This window comes from Anopheles gambiae, chromosome 2 (assembly GCF_943734735.2).
Source record: "Anopheles gambiae chromosome 2, idAnoGambNW_F1_1, whole genome shotgun sequence".
NCBI classification, from domain to species: domain Eukaryota; kingdom Metazoa; phylum Arthropoda; class Insecta; order Diptera; family Culicidae; genus Anopheles; species Anopheles gambiae.
Window position 1 is genome coordinate 94,341,671 of NC_064601.1, and position 16,014 is coordinate 94,357,684.

General features: G+C 48.6%; 2 protein-coding genes across 18 annotated transcripts; one reads left to right on the forward strand and one right to left on the reverse strand.

The window, feature by feature from the left end:
- The first annotated feature begins 1,331 nt into the window (after nt 1-1,331).
- Nucleotides 1,332-2,778, forward strand: LOC1276699 (uncharacterized). The gene is made up of 3 exons (XM_316074.5): nt 1,332-1,926; nt 1,999-2,293; nt 2,369-2,778. Exons 1-3 carry the CDS (start codon nt 1,745-1,747, stop codon nt 2,600-2,602), a joined length of 711 nt encoding a protein of 236 aa, XP_316074.4. The 5' UTR covers nt 1,332-1,744; the 3' UTR covers nt 2,603-2,778.
- Nucleotides 2,764-15,705, reverse strand: LOC4576278 (mitoferrin). Of its 17 annotated transcripts, none has more exons than XM_061647968.1 (3): nt 15,165-15,705; nt 11,284-11,617; nt 2,764-6,611 (listed from the first exon to the last, which is right to left on the reverse strand). In XM_061647968.1, the coding sequence occupies exon 3, from the start codon at nt 6,366-6,368 to the stop codon at nt 5,124-5,126; it is 1,245 nt and encodes a 414-aa protein (XP_061503952.1). In that variant the 5' UTR covers nt 6,369-6,611; nt 11,284-11,617; nt 15,165-15,705; the 3' UTR covers nt 2,764-5,123. The 17 variants fall into 17 exon arrangements, 16 of the variants coding, with proteins under 16 accessions (XP_061503952.1, XP_061503958.1, XP_061503957.1 ...); XM_061647974.1 differs by lacking the exon at nt 15,165-15,705 and adding an exon at nt 14,662-14,972; XM_061647973.1 differs by lacking the exon at nt 15,165-15,705 and adding an exon at nt 14,507-14,928.
- Nucleotides 15,706-16,014: the final 309 nt, after the last annotated feature.

A 16,014-nucleotide genomic window follows, 5' to 3' on the forward strand; every position in this document is an offset into this window, starting at 1 on the left:
TGGTACGATTTACGGTACAGTATGGGTGTATGAGATCAGTTCCAGGGCCGATATGAGTTTTGGGATTCAGTTCCAGGGCCAATATGCATTCAGTATCAGTATTCGTGGGTCTATGTGGGTTTGGGATACATTTCTGAACCGGGAGCAATTCCTGTCTGTCTGTGAGATCAGTCATACAAACCGGAATGAACCTGGACAGAAATGGATCCAGTACCGGTATGAGTTCAAGAAAAGTTCCAGGCTTGATATGGGTTCAATATCAATTCCAGGACTGATGTGGGTTTGCGATATGTCCCCCAATCGGTATAGGTTCATGAGCAGTCTCACGGCCGGTATGGGCACACTAAGACCCAGCTCTAGGATTGGGGTCAAGATCAGTTCCAGATCAGTTCCTAAATTTCAGGATCGGTATGGGTTTTCCATCATTTACATCATCGGTGTGGGACGTGGATTAGTAATGGAATCGGTATGCGTTCAGAAATAGATCCAAGACCGGTGTAAGTTCAAGATTAGTTGCAGAACAGGTATGCTTGCAGCATCAGTTTATATGATTGGTATGGGTTCTCTTTTCTTCTCTTATCCGACGGGTTGCCTATGGGTTAGGTATCAACAATTCCATTATAGGCATAGATTCAGGATCAGTTTCGGGATCGGTATGGGTTGACAGTCACTTCCATAGTAGGGTATGTTTACATGATCTGTTTCTCATTCGGTAAGGGTTTGCGATTTGTTCTAGGAGTTCAGAATTCAGAACAGGTGATCTTTCAGGAATAGGTCTAGAAACGGTATAAATCCAGAAGTACATATAAGTTACAGAACCGGTATGGGTTAAGGATCAGTTCCTGAGCCTCAAGTATGGATATTTTTGATTGATAGCTTTGCCCGCTCCCTGGTGTTATGCATATACCCTTGAAATTATTCAGCATAGCACTGTAACCTGACCAATTTAAATAGTGAAAGAGTTTCCAATTACATTAAAAACGTTACTTGCATCATTACTTCATGTTAACCAAAATGTTTAGAATACGTTAAAGCAATGTTTCATAAAATGAGGCACATCCGCGTCGGTCGGTTGTATTAATTCGTGTTACTTTAGATTTATTGTCTTGCCCTACAAATAAACAGCTGATCAAATAAAAAACAAAAAAAGAGAAGGATAAAAAAGAGGGAGAGATAGACCGTCCGCACAGTGTACCAGAGAGTAAAAGAGTGTGTATCGAGAGTGAATACGGTATTGCTCTCTTTCTTAAAGTTAGTGAGATCATGATGATGATGCTGTGTTCAATTATACAGGACAATTTGAACATATAGCATCTGTATTTCACACTGCCGCAACCAAAATCCGATAAGATTTACTCTAACTGTACGTCATCTATGGGTATCGCAGTCAACGTCAAATAGCTTTCTAACAAACCTCATCCAACCAGTGCATATGCCTTCCAATGTAAGACATCACTATTCCTACAGGATAAACACGTCCACTGCGCATGATCGCTTCTTTTGCTCGACAGGCAGAACCGCGAGCGTGGTGGTTGGTGTGTCAGCTGTTAACAATTTGCTCCTACCCGCACACAGCTATCCCGGCATCGGATAGCAGTACGAAGCGATTTTTAAAAAGGACAATGATATAAACTATCTGTGATACTAGTTCGTGGCAGTTTCTAGGTTCGAATCTGTGATAATAAAACACGTTCAGTGCACACTTCCACCTCCACCAAAATCAAGCCAACAACATAAACAACAAATGCTGCGGTTCTCACTGTATCGTATGGTGGTGCTGCTGTGTGTGGCCATCATGCTCTACACGGTGTACCGCTGGTGCCGGATCCTGTTTGGGCCGGGACCCGAGCCAGACGGACGACAATTTCAGCACACCTGCAACATGACCGAGCATTACCGGCACGAGCTGGAACGATTGTTCGAAAGGTTGGTAATAAAAGGCACTTGGTTCTTTATTTTTTGTTCGGTGCCAAATCATTCACCGCCGTACGCTTCCAGAGTACACCGGCTACTGGAGCAGCACGGGCTGACACACTTCCTCTGCTACGGGACGCTCTGGGGACAGATACGCATGGCCAAGATGCTGCCGTGGCGGGAAAAGGCCGAGTTCTGCGTGCTGAACGAGGAGCTGATGCGGCACGAGGAGGCACGCTTTATACGGAACTTTTACGCGAGCGAGCTGCGCATCCACTACCTGCACTCGGAGGGCATCTACCGGATATTCGCGCAAGAGTCCACCGCCCAGCATGCACCTCCGTACGTGGAGCTGGTGGTATTTCAGCTCGATGAAGTGGTAAGCAACGCTGAAATGAGAAGGAAAGAAAAAATAATCAATTTCAATTCGGTCCTCCTCCTAATTCACACACAGCAAGGTATGTACAAACGGATCGGCTGGAAGCGCCGGCTGTTGCCGCCGAACTGTGACTGGACCCCGTCGCTCGACTGCTTCCCGCACAATCTGCTGCAGGGTACGCTGCCGAAGCGGCCACTCGGCCATCACCACCACTACACCGTACCGATGGGTGGGATCGAGCTGCAAAAGTACCACTATCCGGACAGTTGGTGGAAAGAGGTGAAAGTTCGCAACTGCAATCTGCAGTAACCGCCCCACAGCTCTAGGGGATGCAGTGCTCAAAGAGGCCGCCGTGCCGTGTTCTTCGGATGCTCACACAGTGATAGGTTAATAAATTCCTTCTTTTTTGTTCTCTCCAAATCAAAAGCGCATTTCATGTGCTGTAATTCAACGGTGTGTTCAAATGCATATACAGGTTGTTGAAATAGTACTTTTTTATTCCTTTTTCTTCTTCCGTTTTTCGAATCTCCTGTGGGCGAGACGGGTATGTTTGTATGTGTGTGTGTTTCTTTATACGGTACATACGTTTTGTGACTGTTGTTTGTCGCTGGCTGCCCAAATTTCACTTACAGTGCGCTTACAGCATCTTATTCTATCCAGCCCTTTCTTTTCTTTGTACCTTCGGGGAAAGGGGATCGTCTGTCCATCCATCAGCTACGGGAGAAACGTACACATTGTGATGCCCTTTCGTGTTGCCATTTCCCAGCCTTAAAATCGTTCGCCTTTCAACGCTGCCAACTCTTTCCCGATGCGTTGCGCTTTATGTCACAAGCATAAGGAAAAGCAACGTCCAATCAAATAGAAGGAACTTGCAACAGAACAAAGTGGTTCATTTTAGAAAGGAAACACATATTGAGGTATGGAGCATCGTCAAATGGATGTTGCTGGTGGCAAGCCCACCATTCCCCCTCCAAAAACGATCGCCTCTAGCCTGTGCTCGTTTTAACGTTCCGCTTGTATGTAATTGACTTGTCGAATGTAATGTGTTGCTCATCAGCGGGTTCTCGATCGCGCAAGCGTTTGTGCGATCTACGCCCGTTTTGAAGAACAGTGTATTGTGTTTTAGCAATACGATTAATTTGATTTCATTGATTTCAGCCCCCCACGAAACGCCTTCCTTCCGTTCTTTCCGCAGCTCTCGCGCGCGATCTTGAGCAAAAAAAAAATCCGAAAATGAAAGCTAATAAAAAAAAAACAAAAACATCAACATTTTCACATTCTGTACATTTACAAATGGCATCGTAGTAAAACGGTTACAAACTGATAATGAGTATAAGAAACTGCCGTACACGCCCACTAAACACATGGGCGGGCGTCTCGCGGAGGACAAGGCTAGCACAAGCCCCAACTACCTCCTTTTCGTTGCAGTGGGGCATCCTCATCAGCTGCATTTGGGGTGGGGGGGGGGGGGCGGGGTGGAAGTTCCGCTCGTTCGTGGTGAAGCTGTATTTCACTTCTACCCTCCCCGTTACCAACAGTACACGATCGTTCCCATGATCACTTTCACCAAAGCGGTGGCAATGAGATGTGATGGTATTGGCCATGCAGCAAAGCGTCCCGCCGCTCCCTCCCTTTTCCGAAATCAATCCGAAAATTAATAGAGAGAAAATATGCGGAACGAAGATGCGAAGATTAATACAGGAGCGGGAATTTGCCAACTGTATCCCCCTTCCCCCGTCCGACCGACTGTAGCACACAAAACGGCACACTAAAACGATGTCTTCGAGACATGCGCTTCGTGTGCTCTATCCCTTTCTCTCTCTCTCTCTCTCTCTCTCTCTCTCTCTCTCTGTATAACTCGCTCTCTCTATCTCTCTCTTTCTATATATATGGTAGTGGGACAGCGCAATGTAATCGACAAGCAGGTCGTCCTGTCCCTTTGTCCGACTGTGTTACATCCTACATCCTATCACGTGGCCAATGACGTGCGACCGATCTGTGCGTGTGTAGTAACTCTCTCTCTCTCACTCTCTCTCAAGCTCTCCATTTCCACAACATCACAAAACGGTCACCAACAGTATCGTTCACTGTTTTCCATCCAATTCCACCGGCCTTGGAACAGGGTCTCCCTGATCGTTCTGATCCTTCCTTGTAATCTTCCCATTTTGCCTGAACCATCGTTCCCGCGCTCTCTCTCTCTTTCTCTCACACACATACACTCTGCTATTTCGCCGGTGATAAGGTAAACTTAACAAAACGCTGTACTTTGTAAGGTGCGCCCACGGTTACATACACGCAAACTGACTGTGTGCGCGCGCCTGCGCCCGGGAACAGATGATTCTTCTTTGAAGCCGATCTCTCCTGTAGCTCGCACACGTGGACTCACGCGAATTTCCTCTCTCCTCACACACACACACACATGCACATGCACACAAACGCACGGACAAACATCTCACTCTTTTGCCTTTGCCGCCGTCAGATGCTGATATTAACTCGCTATCTATACGTTGCCGTTTTTGCCTTTCTCGTAGAATTTCCGCCGTGATCGTCGTGACTTGCTGTGTGTGTGTATGTGTGTGTTCGGTTTTTTCTTTCTCTCTCTCTCTCCCTCTCTCTCTTTTCCTGCTTGCTTCACCTAGTAAACGCTAAACCAACAATATTATTAACTTATCAACACACCGTACATGTTCCGCGCACTTCGAGTGCCGGGTCGTCGTCGGTTTGCCCCATCTAAACCCGGGGTGGGAGGCAGACAATGAAAAGAGGAGCCAATCACTCCCACCACACAACACCTCCCCCCCGCTTTCTCCCCATCGTTTTGCCAGGCGCTCTAGTTCGTCCTTCGGACGTCGGTTAGGTGGTTTGTATCATTCGAGTGCATCGTGTTGTAGCTCATCGCACCGTAGATGCCGGCACCGGACATGGCCGGCAGTTCGGGGCCACCGCGCGGGATCAACCCGGCCGCCGTGCTCCCTCCCTTGCTGCTGTCCGCTCCAGCCACACTGCCGCCACCACCACCACCACCGCTGCTTTCACGCTCCGGACTTCGGATGAGCAGGCTGGCACTGTTGACGGCGCTGCAGCCGGCAGCCGGTGAGGCCGCCTCGGCACTGACGGCAGCGCTCGCCGGTATCATGTACCGCAGGTCACCATTGCCTCCACCCACCACCGCCGCCGCCGTCGCTCCTGTCGAACCACCGCCGACCGGTTTCTTGACGCGCGACAGTATGTACTTGAAGAACTCGTACGTCGACCAGCAGATAGCGGTCGCCGGCATCTGGTAGAGGACGCGCGCCTGCATACCCTTGAAGAAGCCCATCACGCCCGCAGTGCGGTAGATCTTCTTCGCCGCCTCCCCAAGGCCGCGCGTCTTGCCCGCCCCGTCCTCCTGCGTGTTCAGCAGCGTCTTGCACACGTCGAGCGGCGTGGTCAGGGCGGAGGCGGCCGCACCGGCCACCCCACCCGCCACCATGTGGACGGGCGGGTTGTACTTATTGTCTTTGTTGAGCAGCTTCTGGAAGAACTCGTACGTGGGGAACTGGATCGCCGAGTACGGTATGTTCATCACGAGCTGCGTCGAGTAGGAGCGATAGAACGCCCGCCAGCCCTCCGTCCGGTACACCTGGGTGGCGCAGTGCATGATCGACCTGTACGGCGAGTTGTACATCTGTAGCCGCTGCTTCACCACGTCCGCCGGGTTCGAGACCGCGTCGTGCACGAGTGTGGCCGCCGTCGCCGACAGCATGTAGTTCAGATGATCCCGATCGGACACGGTCGCGATCAGCTCCTTCGAGCACTCGTACGCACCGAAGTAGAGGGCGTGGGCAGGGCCGGCCCCGGCCACCACCGCCATCACGCCGCGGAACGGGCGCATCACGCCCTCGTGCCGGATCATGTCGCGCAGCGTGGACGTGATTGTGTCGTGCGCCTGCATGTGTGTGAGCGACTGCATGCGCGTCTTCACCGAGTCGAGCGGGTACATGACGCAGTGCTCCATCACGCCCGCTATCGCACCGGCCGTCATGATGGCCGGCACGCTCGACGTCGGCAGCTGCTCATATTCGTCCGAATTCATCACATATACTGCAAGCTGGCGGGTCGGCTCTAGCTATCACTCTCTCTCTCTCTCTCTCTCTCTTTCCGTCTGCTGACCCCGGTCTTTGCAAGTAGGTTCCGCCGGTAATGCGTGTTTGTCGCAGGCGTTTGGGAAGGTGATTGTAGCGCACGATGAACGCGTGTTGATTTATCTCGCTTATCGTTAGATGGTCAACATTCTCCTTCGCCAAGCTCCAGCTCCGATCCCTGCTTGCGGCTTAATCTGAAACGAAACAATAAGAGCGACAAAAACGGTCAGTGCAAAGGGGGCAGTGATAAAAGGGGGCTTTTTTTGCTCAAACATCATCCAAGGGGGGAGTCATTTCGAATCAACTCATCGAACAATCCAGCGAACCAGATTTCGCAATGCAACTCAAGGTTAGCCCCGTGGAGTTCAGGTCATGTCAAGGCGAATCATTATCGTCGTTACCGGTCCGTTCCCTCAGAGGCACTGTTCTGGTTCCAATCACCAGGATGATAATTAAAAAGCCGCATCCATCCACACACCTAAAAATCTCACTTCAATAACTTCCCACCGACGCGATTGGGGTCGCTATCTCCAGTGCACGAGGGGGCACAGAGCAAACTGGCAGCATCGAAACTTATTGCTCCAATTGGATGCACAATAGAGCCGTCTACTTGAGGAGCGCAGCAACACTGTTCTTATCGAACTGTTTCCGTTCCTGGGCCGCCATTTATCAAATAAACACGTTATCGCGGGTTCGTTCCAGCGGTCACGGTTGGGAAGGAGTCCATCATCGTGTGTTGACCGCGTGTGCTACCACTAAAACCAATAGTACACAGCGCACATGCGTGTGTGTGTGTGTGTGTGGCTATATCCAATGTGTGGCATTCTGCCAGGTTCAAGACACCCAGTAGCAGCAGGTTGTTAGTGAGCTATGTCAACCGCGATCACCGCACAAACCAACCATTATCAACTACTGATTTTAGTAATCGTCATGCGATAAAAGTGCGCCTCTAATCATTGTACCACACGCACACACGATAATTTCACGCATAGAAATTCCAATAGTTGTACACACGCACACGGGGGTCGTCACCATCCAGCAGTTTCGACTAGGAAAAGCCACAAATCATCCACAACAGGAATGCTATAAGAAATCGCTGAACCTCAACTGAACGCGACGTACCCGATACGGTTTTTCGCCGGCCGTACGAACTCACTCGCTGCGCTGTTCGCGATGTTTCCCTGCCGCAAAGCAAATGCCAAGGCGCTGGTCATGTACGGCGTATCATATATTTACAAATACTTTACTACTCTCTCCCCGGCCCATGCTAGTGTTGGTGATTGCCGTCCATCAGGCCGGTCTCCCGGTCCAGACACTCATCATCACCACACACAGGCGTACCTTAAGGGTGGCTCTCCCCATTGCTCACTCTCAAACTCTTGCTTATCGCGCGTTGGAGCAGCAAAAAAAAATAGCTTCAAGCCGGCGTCTAGCAGTAGCAGTAGCATCAATCACAGTGACGTAATGCTGAAACATCGATGACAAAACGGTGGCCGAAGCGCAGGAACGGCTGATAAAACTCAACCACCAGCGCTCGATAGGCCTGTGGTGTTCCGGGAGATAATCGGCCACAATCGCGCCATAAAGGGGGAAAGAGCTACGCGTTCGACCTTGCACCCGGGGGAACCGGTGGGATGGTTGGTGGGAGATATGACTACAACCACATGGTTGAATGCCAAACCAAAACAAACCATTCGTCAAAACCCTTAGCGAGCGAGAGCCGGTTTCGAACGAGCTAAAAACCATCGTAAACGATTATCAGTCGCAACCAGTTGACGCCGCCATGGGATGGCAGAATGCATTGCGCATTATTGTCACCACTACTAGAGCGTTGCCCACAGACAACACGGGTGGCACGAGAAGATGTATCGGTGCGTCACGTTGGTCACGTTTTTCGTTGAACGGCATTTCAACAACTAAACCACATTTGCGGGTGGCGGTCGCGAAGCGCAAGCTGATCGTTTCAATCTCGTGCCCCACCAAGTAAAAGCGATATCTTGTCACATAGAATCTGGAATCTTACACATCTAATCACGCATCATGCAGCAACTTAGATACAGCTGTCGGTGGAACGCATCACGTTTTTGTTATTCGAATATATCTCCCAAAAAGTTTGTGATTCATTACTCTTTTTTCGTACTGAGCACATCGCTTGCCACTACTGCACTGCAACACACGGCGGTTACAATGCAACGCAGCCATCTGCATTGCACATGACCCAACCAAATACACCCGGGTACACACGCCAGTTTGTACGAGCGATGCTGCTGTTGCAATTTATTTTTAGCGCTCACACAACAACATTCATTGAACTGGCAAAGGAGTAGATAGATTGAAGGCAAATTTCCTTCCCATTAGTGTGCAATACGTGCAAACACACTACTGCCGTCCTCTCTCAACCTAGTTTGTATGCGAATGCGCTAATGTTTAAACGGAATTTTCTTCCTTTTGTTCCCGTTTGCGTAACGCTGCAACCACAAATCTATGCGTACTGCGTAATACAAGATGCTAGGTGAAACTCATCGCTCATATCACCCATATAATTGTCAATTGCAGGACCGGCTATCAAGCCGGTATATCTTCGGGTAAAGGGAGCATGATCGTGGCTACACTACTAGCAACACGTCCGCACCAGGTTCGCAGTACTGCAAGCGCGTTCGTTTGCGACACGTAGACCAGGTCGACCATCCTCATACCAGCGTTCGAAGATAGTTGGTGTCTCGACATTTGCAACGCCTTTCCGTGCGCGTAGTCGCGTGTGCAATATTCGCTTTGCGTTTGCATTACGTAGTGATCGTAGAATCGTACTCTTGGTGCGGTAATAGTGCAGAACTAAAATAAGAATAAAAGCGGTACATGATTAAACACGCATGTAGTAGCATTACCTCAAGCTTCCGTGCCACACACACACACCCACACACAGCACTATATCTCGATAGCCTTGAGTAGGGTAGCGGAGAGGTCCGCTGATTAGAATAATAAACAGCGTTGACAACTCATGCCTTTTTGCATGATTATTTCTCACAAGACAGGCGCAAATAGATTCTTCCAATACATTCCATCGGAATACCGTAAGAGAGGAACATCGGCTGCTGATTAAACAAATTCCAGCTAGACGATCGGATCGAGGATAAAGTACTTCTTCTGATAGGTTTATTTCCTTCTCATTCGCTGGCGTTTGTGTAGCAGAAAGCAAAAATTCTCGTGTTTTGATAAATCCGTAACACACAACCGCACAAGTCGTCCGCAAACGTATGTAGGGTTGTGCTCATCACACCCTGACCTTGAAATTCGCACCGTCATCGCGAACGCGCGCGCGACGGCTCTGCCGGTCGGTCGGTGTCTATGCACACTGACACTACTAATGTACTGTAGGGTCGCGTCTTCAATGACTCTGGCCTCAATAGCAGTGTTGAAGTACTGGAAAGCAAAACTCGAACAGAGACAATGGTTATCGAGAACGTTAATCAGACTCCCGGTTCGTTGTGAAATGCATCCAATCCCAGAACCTTTCCAGTAATACTGAAGAGCTAAAAGAGTACAGCACAGAAACTGTACCAAAACGACCAGATTTTTTGCTTAATCGATTTTTTTCCGTCCTACGCAAAACAAAAATCGTTAGAACACACCCAAACCCCTTTCACCAAAACGTCGTAGCTCTCATCGTAGGCCCAAGGTTAGGGCACTGCCCAAGTTCAGGGAACGAATTCCAAGGTTCATTAACCAAGGCGCACCACACACACACACACACACACCATTCGTGCTGTGTGTTAAGCCCACCTGCCAAAACATTTCGTGAGCCGTAAGAGAAAGTTTGTTCGAATGAAATGAAACTAAGCACCAGCGGCTGTCCCAAAACGGTAAGCTTCTTGAAGAGTTTTATAGGATTTGGGACGATTTTATTTCCCCAACAAATCGTTGACAATCACAAAATACAGTAAACAACGTATAGCACTGTTGTTAAATCCATACCGTGTACCTGAAAGTACCACAAAAGGCATATCATTTGTCTATTTTTAGTCTCTACCGCCGTCACTCGTCGTAAATCGTCTCGTCGGGTGTGTTCCTTTTTTACATAAACAAATGTCCTTATCTTATTGCTATTGAAGGTGGAATTTTTGTTTTTATCGAATGACGCATATGAAAAAGGTTATTACTGTACCGTTCCATCGATTCTAAAGGCAGCTACAGAGTAGGAGTAGAGTGCACTACCGTCGATGTAGCAACACCCCCTACAGATATGCTCGATGAGCCCAACAAAGCGTAAGGACATCGAAGGGTGGTGCACCAATACACCCAAGTGTTGGGTGCTGTTGGTACGCATTCACACATGCACAGAGACCAGAGCGCAGCTACTGCTGGGTTCAATAGGGGAGCAGCGGAAAAATCAATAAAACAGGGCACCACAACTACTATTTGCGGGCGAAAGGAAAATTCCAAAAATGGGCATATTTTACTCGGTATGCTTATTTTTGTTTTATATTAAGCTAAGAAAGAAGGTTCTGTTCTATAGAAGGAAAAATGTATTACATTAAAAATCCATTACAGGGCACTTCTTTGACTCTTTCTTATTGGAAGTGGACTTTATACGTTGTAAATTTGACTCTATGGTATCTTTTTTCGACAGGCCCCTTAGAAATTCCTATTAGACCCTTAGAATTTCCAACAAGTGTGCTGTAGCGTCCAATTCCCATTCGATTAAGTTCATTTCACGGAAGAAAGAGTCCACAAAATGTCCCAAGCACAAGCAAAAAGTTTTGAAACATACTCCACGAGAAAATTGGATATCATTGTTCGCTATCATAATCGAATCGAATCGGACTGCTTGAACAAACTGAGCAAATGATTGTAAGTGCATACACTTACCGTCTTTGATAGACTTTTCCGCGCACAAACAGCACAGCGACGGTTGTACCATCCAAACCGATAGGCAGGCAGCAAGATGCGCAGCAAAAGGACAGTTTTTGTCCACCTCCCCCCGGTGAGGAGAACGCCGAACACGGTTCCGTTCTCTACGGGCTTTTAATTTTGAAAACAAACGGGCTGATTGTGATCTTTAGGAACGTTCGGTGGTTAAATTCGGTACGTCAGCGATCAATTACTCTGCTACGCAGCATACGACGTACTACTTCTACTACTACTACTTGGCTCGCTCCGTTCAGTGGGCCCAATACTTGCAGGGATGTAGCGATGTAAAATACTGCAAATAAATAGTAAACAGTTGAAAGTTGGTATAAATAAATTACTCGCACACATGGGCGGGTTTGTAAAAGGCCAACAGAGTTCGTAGTGTGTAAAAGTGCACAAAATACGGGGGGACTTGGGGAAATTGTGCTCAGTGTGTGTGCGTGATGCCCGTGTCATCGAATTTGTAATTTGTTTTCCAACAATTGCGACCCTCATTATTCACGCCGTACAACAGTGCTCGATAATCACGGTTCGAAAGACGAAACACACACACGTTATACTGTGTTCGGTCATTCGGCTTAAGCCACAAGCTTATGGCGATCGTGAAGTGTATCGCATGGTACAGTTGTAAGCATTTCATTTTCAAATGGCCAGACTTGTGTGAAAAACCGACGCCAAACGTGAACGCCGCCATGATGATGATGATGACCTTCCTTTAAAACAGCTCTAACGCCTTTAATGTCGTTGTTCTTCTTAGGCTGAAAGCATGTTACATTAAATTAATAAACGATAAAATGCTTCCAACCAGAAACGGAACAACGCGATAACAATATTAATTTACAGCTGCGTTAAAACGATGACGCTCCGGTGTACAACACTCACGATCTTCTGCCCTGGCAATGAGTTACACGATCCAATTTCTAGAAAGAACAACAACAAGCAGTAGCTCTTCAAAGTCTCAAGTATTTGCTCGATGTCACTCTCGTTTAATGTGTGCGGACAACCACACTTCCGGCACCTAAAGCGAGTGTGGCGTAGCCCTTACTTTCCAGCGCTAAAAACAGCAAACAATTGCAAAGATGACTCAAACGCGTGAAGTAAGATGTGCAGCACCGTGTCTTATTTGAACGGACGCTGCACTCCTCTTCATCATCGTTCAACTATTTGTTTGATTTAATCTCACCCGGCTAAGCTCACTGAAACCGGGACATGGACGCAAAAAAAATCCCCGTTCCGTTGTTAGTTATAATAAGACGAGCAACAACAACAAAAAATGCCATGCTTTGCTGCAACATTCTAAGCCATAAACGATTCGGGGCTATAAAAAAGTGTTCTTTTTCGCATTCCTTGCGCTTGACCATCGGCAGTTTTGCGAATTTAACGCGCGACGCAAACTCAGCGTGCGGGCAGCTGCTGCTGCAATATCACGTGGAACCGGTTTTTGTGCCGGCCTGGTGGTGGTATTTTTGGGCGTGTGTATATCCTGTACTGCTGCGTTCCCAAACCGTTCCGTTCGTTCGATGGTTGTGCGTGATGAGTTTCATATTTTCATATTTTACTATTTAGCCGGTTCAGTTAAATGCCTGTTCTTTTTGACAGCGCTTCGAAGGTACACATAGCCACAGTACAAACGCGCGGCCTACTCCGTCCCATTATTGATTTACTGAGTAGCGTAGTAACGGCGGCTGAAGGACGACATCGACTGATTACACTGCCCCTCGGTCCGGTGAAGATTCTTATTAGATTCGCTCCAGCGCCGGTTCATCGTTTGTTTCAAGGTCCTAAAAGTAGTACGGAACAGGCGGATTGTACTTGCCAAAAAAAAGCACGGGTGCTGTAAACGATCACTGCACCAGCCACAATACACGTTAGATTTTGTTCCAGTTTCACTAACGACTTCGTGTTCGCTTCCTTTCGCAGCAAACGATACGAGCCGTTACCCCCGGGGGCCTACTGCGATGCAATATCATTCAGCACACAATTGACAGCTTTCTGCTGTTTGTTTGTTACGCTTGTGACACACAACATCCGAGATCGTGCATTTTCCACCAACACACACACACACGCAGCGCGGTGAATCCCGGTCGAACCGCCAACTCACGAACAAATAGAATGACACTGCGGCGCTCGAGACGATTTCATATAAAAAACCGGAGGCGGCGGTTAGTAAGTGAGACCGGTTGATATGTGCCGGAGCAGCTCAACTGTGCGCCGCCACTATCGGCCGGTCCTTGTCGTCGGGTCAGTGAGCAATCGTTCAAGGTTGAATTGGCTGGATTGGTGATGCCCCGGTCCCACCGTTTGTCGGACAGGATGCTTTGGTCCATCCGAACGTAAAACAAAACCACCGGAAGCGGTACCATCACTATCACACTACCTACCTACCAACGCCTGTGCACACAAACACAAGCGCACACATGCCCACACACCAATGTAAAATGGTTTTTAATTGGTACAAAATAACAAAATCCCATCATCAGCTGGTGCAAGCACGGTGCTGTACAGAACAGTGCAAATTACCGCACCTCTCCGTCAAACAAACACCCGGCTACCCCCTCTGCCAGTGTGTTGTTTTGTTCTCATCGCGCGAGTATTGCGCAATTTTTGACAGCGCTTTTGCTTCGGCGCACCGTCCCAAACACACGCGTGTGCTTGGGATGCAAACAGAACTGACTGCGACTGCGGGGCTGAAAGGGCGGCCGCCAGCGATCATCCAGCTCGCCTGTCAGCGCCCCCGTTACTGTGAGGGATCATTAAAAATAAACGCTTCCACTGCTGCTACTCGCCACTTGTAGCTGCTTGCCTAGCGCTAGGGCTTCGAGAAAGTTTTAGGGCGTACACACAGCGCGAGAGAAAGAGAGACTGCAAACCAGCACATGAAAAGTGTAGCAGCAGCAGTCCGGCTGCGTACTCGCGTAATGCTGCTGCTGCGGCTGCTGTGATTGCTTTTGCATAATCGATCTCTGTCGGTGTCGTTTGAGATTTTACCACCGCACAGTTTGTCGATAACGAAGCAGGCGACGACCAAGATGATGGTGGACGTCGTGTTAGTTGAGCCATTATTGCGACAGTCACACCGCGAACTAGCAGCGCAAAGCAATGGGCTGTGGATGTGTGTTTCTTCCCCGTTCACTTTCTTGCACGCACTGAAGCAGTCATTTTGGCGCTTCCTCTTGCTTACCCCCGTTCCGAAATCTTTCCCTTGAGCCAACAGCTAACACCAACACACGCACCAGTCAGGTTTTCTCAGTCCCTGGCGTGAGCACCGAACACGTTCACGCACGCACCAACCCATTAACTAGACACACATAGACACACTCACACACACGTACGTACGGAATCTGGCGGTGAAACACACACGCGTTATGCTTCAATTGGCCGCAACCCACTATGAACCCACTTGCGCAACCACGTTGGGTAGGAGAACGGAACAGTGTTTTCTTCCTAGCGGCCCGGCGGATGCTATGCCGGATGATAGGAGCACGTAAAACTCGTCGAAATGGCACGTTTCTGGATAGGCAATCTCTACCCCGCCAGCTGGTGGCAATCTTTACCCCCCCCAGTTCCTCTTTTCTCTACGCTCGCCCCGTGAGGGGATACGTAATCGTGTTTTTACTCTGCGCCCTTTCACGCTCGCTCGCTCGCTCTCTCTCTTTCTCGCTCGCTCTGTCATCTCTGCCAGCGAGGCGATGATCTGCGGCACTGTGCCTTCTCAATTGGTTGTATTTTGTCTAAAATGAAAAGAAATCTACGACTCTCGATTCCTTTCGGGAGCCGCAAAAACCAGGCAGCGGGAAAAGAATCCAGAACGATCAGAATGACAGGCGGATGGGAATTACCTGGTGCCGATACGCCGCTGGCTCGCTTTCCTTCCTTTTGTTCGCCTTCCTGCCGCAGGAATCTTCGTGATGTTTCTTCTTCAGTGTTCCAGTGGGAAGGGGAGCCACACTCTGCAGGTTTCCGGGTGTTCTCGGGACCTGTTTCGTGTGCCGCGGCTGTTCGGTGTGAAGCGATTCCGGTGGCCGCCCGCACGGTACAAGTTGGACCTTAACGTTCCTCGCTCGCTCGCTGCCAAAACGGTGTGTGTGTTATCACGTAATATTGGCCGCTTCTTCCTCTTCTTCTTTTCAACGTGGTGGAGCTTGTGATGGTTGGTGCACGCGAGAAAGTTTGGGAAGATCGGTATCTTTACCACTGCCGGCCACCAATTGCTAAGCAGACGCCTTCGAGCGGAAATGAATTCATCCAGCGATGGAACAGATGCTATTACACGCAGTTTTCCCTTAATTCATAAAACTCTTTCACTTTTCCTGCACACACACGCACGATTTGTTTTGCTAAACCGCCATATTGATGTTGACAGTTGCGGTCCCGTTGGGCAAGGCGAGGGTTTTTGACGTTCAAACCAAGGTGGATAAATAAGATTAGGTGGTGGGAAAGGGCCTTTGGGGGGCTGCCATAGTTGAGGGACTTTACATTATTTAAAAACCGTTAACCAATGGCTACCGCTCACAAATCATAGCAAATAGAACAGAATTCTTTGTTAATACGTGCAATTTTGTATGGCTATTAGTTTTATCGAAAAAATGAGACATATTAACAAATTATTTGAAGATTTGTTTAGGCACGAAATTTAAAATCATTTGAGTAAGAGTTCTAATCTCACTTAAATTGCAATTCTTACATAAA

Bases quoted from the DNA above. Each gene is read 5' to 3' on its own strand.
- LOC1276699 (XM_316074.5), top strand. From the start codon at position 1,745: ATGCTGCGGTTCTCACTGTATCGTATGGTGGTGCTGCTGTGTGTGGCC. The intron at 1,927-1,998 runs GTTGGTAATAAA...GTACGCTTCCAG, and splicing joins CTGGAACGATTGTTCGAAAG to AGTACACCGGCTACTGGAGC. The intron at 2,294-2,368 runs GTAAGCAACGCT...ATTCACACACAG, and splicing joins TATTTCAGCTCGATGAAGTG to CAAGGTATGTACAAACGGAT.
- LOC4576278 (XM_061647968.1), bottom strand. From the start codon at position 6,368: ATGAATTCGGACGAATATGAGCAGCTGCCGACGTCGAGCGTGCCGGCC.